We start from the raw sequence: 2,500 nt of genomic DNA on the forward strand, positions 1-2,500 counted from the left end.
GCCAAGTCACCCCCCAAGCCAGATGAGAATGAGAGTGAGCTAGGCCCTCTGCCAGACAACTGGGAGATGGCCTACACAGAGAAGGGAGAGGTGTACTTTATCGAGTAAGTGTCACCGCTGAAGAGAAAGGTGTCAAATTATCCCAACACACACACACAGCCAACAGCAGCCAAATAGTTGACTGTTGTTGTAATGATATTTAGAGGTTCTTGTCCACGCATCGTTTCACCAGGGAGAATAGAAGGTAAAAGTTGCCCAAGCATTTTAAGCATCTTTCACACGCGCACACACACACTAACACACAATCCAACTGTAATGAATTCTATTGTTCCATGTGGCTAGCTGTATTGGAGATATTTTACAACAGGTCTAATTCATTGGACCTGTTAGATTTTTACTGCTGCAATACAATTGTAGAGGTGAGTTGTCTTTCTCTTACTTATTTGAATAATTTTATTCTTATTTGAATAATATTTAAACCTCTGTGGAAGTTTATTTCAATGTCTTCTGACTGTGTGCGTGAGTGTGTACGTGCCTGTCTGTGTAAGGCGATAGGCAGGTTATTACAGAATCCTTTAGGAAATTAACAATCGATAGAATTTATGTGACAGAAACATCATCCGATTCCAAGAGGACCGCCTTTCATTGCGTCATATAACAGTAGCAGAGAAAACATCCAGCAGGATTAGATATATTGTAGTTGCCTGCCAGCCAGTCAGCCAGCAAGTCAGCAAGTCAGCCAGTCAGCCAGCCAGCCAGTCAGCCAGTCAGCCAATCAGAGAGAGAGAGAGAGAGAGATACGGGGGAAGACAGGGAGAGATAGAAAGAGAGGGAGAAGGAGGAAGGGAGGAAGACGGATAGAAAGTGGGAAAGAGAGAGGGGTGGGAAGAGACTGAAAGGCAGAATAAAAAGGGAAAAGTAGGGAGAGAGAGAGAGGGAGAGAGAGGAGAGAGAGAGGGAGAGAGAGAGAGAGAGAGAGAGAGAGAGAGAGAGAAAGAGAGGAGAGAGAGAGAGAGAAAGAGAGGAGAGAGAGAGAGAGAGAGAGAGAGAGAGAGAGAGAGAAAGGGGGATTTCATCACCGAGATTTTCAAGGATGGATTCGGGGGAAAAAATGTAGGCAGCTCGTCCCGCTTTCCTGTAGCCACGTTTCCCTCCCTCCCTCCCTTCCCCCTCATGTCCTGTCATCGTCTTCAAGGGAGGGCATTATGTCCTCAGATGAGATAAAGAGATCCATTGAAGTTTCCTTGGCACTGCCTCTCATCTGATCACAGTCCAGTTTTACAGCCCTGTTGATCCTGCCAAGCCCACAGCTGTTCAGCTCTATCACTCACACCTCTCCCCTTCTCCCACCATCCCTCCATCCTTCCCGGCACTAATGAGAAACAGTGTGCAAATTAAAAGTATCGATTGCCATTTTGTTAACCTAAAGGTTTTTTTCTTCTCGCCAGCCAGTTTAGAGGGTGGGCACACAGGGGATGTCTCTTTTTCTCTGAAATGATGCTGAATTGAGAATCTCCTCCCTCATTGGCTCTCTCTCTCTCGTTCTGTTTCTATCTCTTCCTTTCTCTCTCGTCAAGCCACAACACCAAGACGACGTCGTGGCTGGACCCGCGGCTGGCGAAGAAGGCGAAGCCACCGGAAGAATGCAAAGAGGACGGTTAGTGTCTGCTCTCTCTTCTCTCTCTCTCCTTTTCTGAGTCACTCCCATATAACCTTTGAATTCCTTTTTGGGTCCAAATCATTAGCGTCTATTCATCCTCTGAAGGCGTTTTGAAATATCTTCAGTGTTTTGATCAGAGAGATAAAAGGATGGATGTTAACGTATACCATTTATATATGCATAGTCGTCAGACACTGAGGACAGTGGTTTATTTTGGGTCCTTGTATGACACGTGTAGATGTGTACAGTGTCTTTGTAACCATGGGTGTGCTACCTGAGCTGTGTGGAGATGGATGCTAGTGATAGCGCCTGTTGAGGGGCTGGGGGAGTGGGTGGGGTGGTTAACAGAGACCTCTTTATCCCCCGCTGGGAGTAGAGAGCTATGCACCACCACAGAATGGACACTATACACACACAAACACAAACACACACACACACACACAGAGGCACAAACAGGCAGCAGAGGGGAAGGAGAGAGAGTGTCATTTAGATTGTGTGACTAAGAGAGTAAGAGGAAGAAAAAGCTATGGAGTAATATAGTATTGCAGAAGAGATACAGCCTAAGACCATGAGGTGAGGAATAGGATGTTTTTGCATCCTTCTGGATGAAAAATCTATATCTCCTTTTTCTCCATTCGGCAAAGTGCTTTTGAGTGATCTCCGGCATTGATATAGAATTCTGCTCCAGACTCCCGCGCTATCTCCCCAACCCTGAAGCCCCTCTCACACGCTATATTTCTCTAACATCTCTCTCTCTCTCTCTCTCTCTCTCTCTCTCTCTCTCTCTCTCTCTCTCTCTCGTCTGTCTCCCTCTCGCTCTCTTTCACTTTGATTGAGCTT

The 2,500-nt window shown here is 46.2% G+C and overlaps 1 protein-coding gene across 1 annotated transcript in view; it reads left to right on the forward strand.

Annotated features, from left to right (window-relative positions):
* Positions 1–45: 45 nt before the first annotated feature.
* Positions 46–2,500, forward strand: part of LOC311125859 (membrane-associated guanylate kinase, WW and PDZ domain-containing protein 2-like) — a 29,420-nt gene continuing 26,965 nt past the window's right edge. The window contains exons 1-2 of the mRNA XM_084199891.1: positions 46–104; positions 1,578–1,657. Coding sequence (XP_084056017.1) covers positions 67–104; positions 1,578–1,657 — 118 coding nt within the window. The 5' untranslated portion in view covers positions 46–66. The remainder of the gene's footprint in view (positions 105–1,577; positions 1,658–2,500) is intronic.

Source organism: Coregonus lavaretus (assembly GCF_964263955.1).
Source record: "Coregonus lavaretus genome assembly, contig: HAP1_SCAFFOLD_6969, whole genome shotgun sequence".
In the NCBI taxonomy this organism is placed as follows: Eukaryota; Metazoa; Chordata; class Actinopteri; order Salmoniformes; family Salmonidae; genus Coregonus; species Coregonus lavaretus.